Source organism: Austrofundulus limnaeus, unplaced genomic scaffold (assembly GCF_001266775.1).
Source record: "Austrofundulus limnaeus strain Quisiro unplaced genomic scaffold, Austrofundulus_limnaeus-1.0 Scaffold250, whole genome shotgun sequence".
Lineage (NCBI taxonomy): Eukaryota > Metazoa > Chordata > Actinopteri > Cyprinodontiformes > Rivulidae > Austrofundulus > Austrofundulus limnaeus.
This window is the reverse complement of record NW_013952652.1, coordinates 872,555-874,224: the sequence shown is the minus strand read 5'-3', so window position 1 is coordinate 874,224 and position 1,670 is coordinate 872,555. Positions and strand designations below refer to the sequence as shown.

Here is a 1,670-nt window from a genome sequence, read left to right as displayed (position 1 = left end):
GTTCAGGTTGGTGTAGGTGGGACGCTCGATGTCCAGGTTCCTGCGGCAGATGTCGTAGATGGCCTCGTCCACCATGAAGGAGCACTCTGAGTGCTGCATGGTGCTGTGCACATTCAGGATGGAGTTGTAGGGCTCTACCACAGCCGTGGACACCTGAGGGGCCGGGTAGACCGCGAACTCCAGCTTGGGCTTCTTGCCGTATTCCACCGACAGACGCTCCATCAGCAGGGAGGTGAAACCAGATCCGGTCCCTCCGCCCAAACTGTGGAAGACCAAGAACCCTTGAAGGTTTGCGCACTCGTCCGTCTGAGGACACAAAGGACAGGTGTTGAAGGAAACCTGGACCCAGACTATGTTACGCTGAGTCAGCATTCTCAACTCACAGGATCTCTGCAGTGGAGAAGGAGTTCTCTGCAGACTCAAGTCTGAAGCATAAACAGACCATCGTATTTGCTGTTTAACGAAACCACAATGTATCATTAAAACCAAACAAATAGTTCCCTATTTCCACATGTCTCAAAAAATAAAATAAAAACTACAGACTGATGTCGCTCTTATTTTGAAATACAACCWGGTGCTCTATAAGAGAAGTGGAAATAATGAATGAAGACTTCTGGTCGACACGTCTGCGTCTTCATATAAACATAATAAACCTGCCGGCTGTTATTATTTACAAGTCTTCTAATTACCATGCTAACAGCAGGTTTCAATACTAAATGTATTGAAAATAAACATGAAAATCTGATGCTAGGGTAGAAAGTAAGCTAATAACATAAAGAAACGCCGAAGCACTGATCATCAGAAAATAAGAGCGACATCAGTCTGTAGTGTGTTTTATTTTTTGAGACATAGGGACAACTAAATGTTTGGTTTTAATGATGTATTGTTGTTTCATAAAAAAAGCAGTTTTGGTTGCTAAAATTAATGTGAAAGTAGTTAAAGTAAAAAAAAAAGTGAAAAAAACAAAACAAAACAAAAAACAGAAGAACCGAACTTTTTGAAAAACAGAGCAAATGCAACAAAAGGCAATCAATGTTTATGCTTCAGACACGCCTACTTTGAGTCTGCAGAGAACACCTCCCTAGTTGCTGCAGTGCACGGGCAAGAAATTAGATCAATTTTACATACCTGTTTGCGGATTCGGTCCAGAACAGGGTCGATGATCTCCTTTCCGATGGTGTAGTGACCTCGGGCGTAGTTGTTAGCAGCATCTTCCTTCCCGGCGATCAGCTGCTCCGGGTTGAACAGCTGGCGGTAGGTTCCAGTGCGCACCTCATCTACAGGAAAACACAACTAGAATTAACACACAGGCAGCATTTAACAGAAATAAGAACAATCAGATGAGGTTACCAATGACGGTCGGTTCCAGGTCAACATAAATGCCTCTTGGCTGGAACTTCCCTTCCCTGATTTCATTGAAGAAGGTCTCATAACAACCAATGCCTCCAGTAGCAGCCATACGCCCATCAGGCTGAATGCCATGCTCCAGGCAGTACAGCTCCCAGAAGGCATTTCCAATCTGGACACCAGCCTGGCCCACGTGCACAGAGATGCATTCACGCTGCAGAGATTTAAAAAAAAATTAATGCAAGAAAACCTTTTTTCTCTTCCTTTTAGGAAAAAAAAAGAAAGAGAGAGAGAGAGAGATGCAAGTTGTAAGGATTTTTTTT

The 1,670-nt window shown here is 43.6% G+C and overlaps 1 protein-coding gene across 1 annotated transcript in view; it reads right to left on the bottom strand.

Annotated features, from left to right (window-relative positions):
* The window catches only part of LOC106525949 (tubulin alpha-1D chain), a gene marked incomplete at its 5' end in the record, with an annotated part of 3,873 nt that extends 2,312 nt beyond the window's left edge, over positions 1-1,561 (bottom strand). The window contains 3 exon segments of the mRNA XM_014020353.1: positions 1-306; positions 1,129-1,277; positions 1,351-1,561. Coding sequence (XP_013875807.1) covers positions 1-306; positions 1,129-1,277; positions 1,351-1,561 — 666 coding nt within the window.
* Between the last annotated feature and the right edge of the window lie 109 nt (positions 1,562-1,670).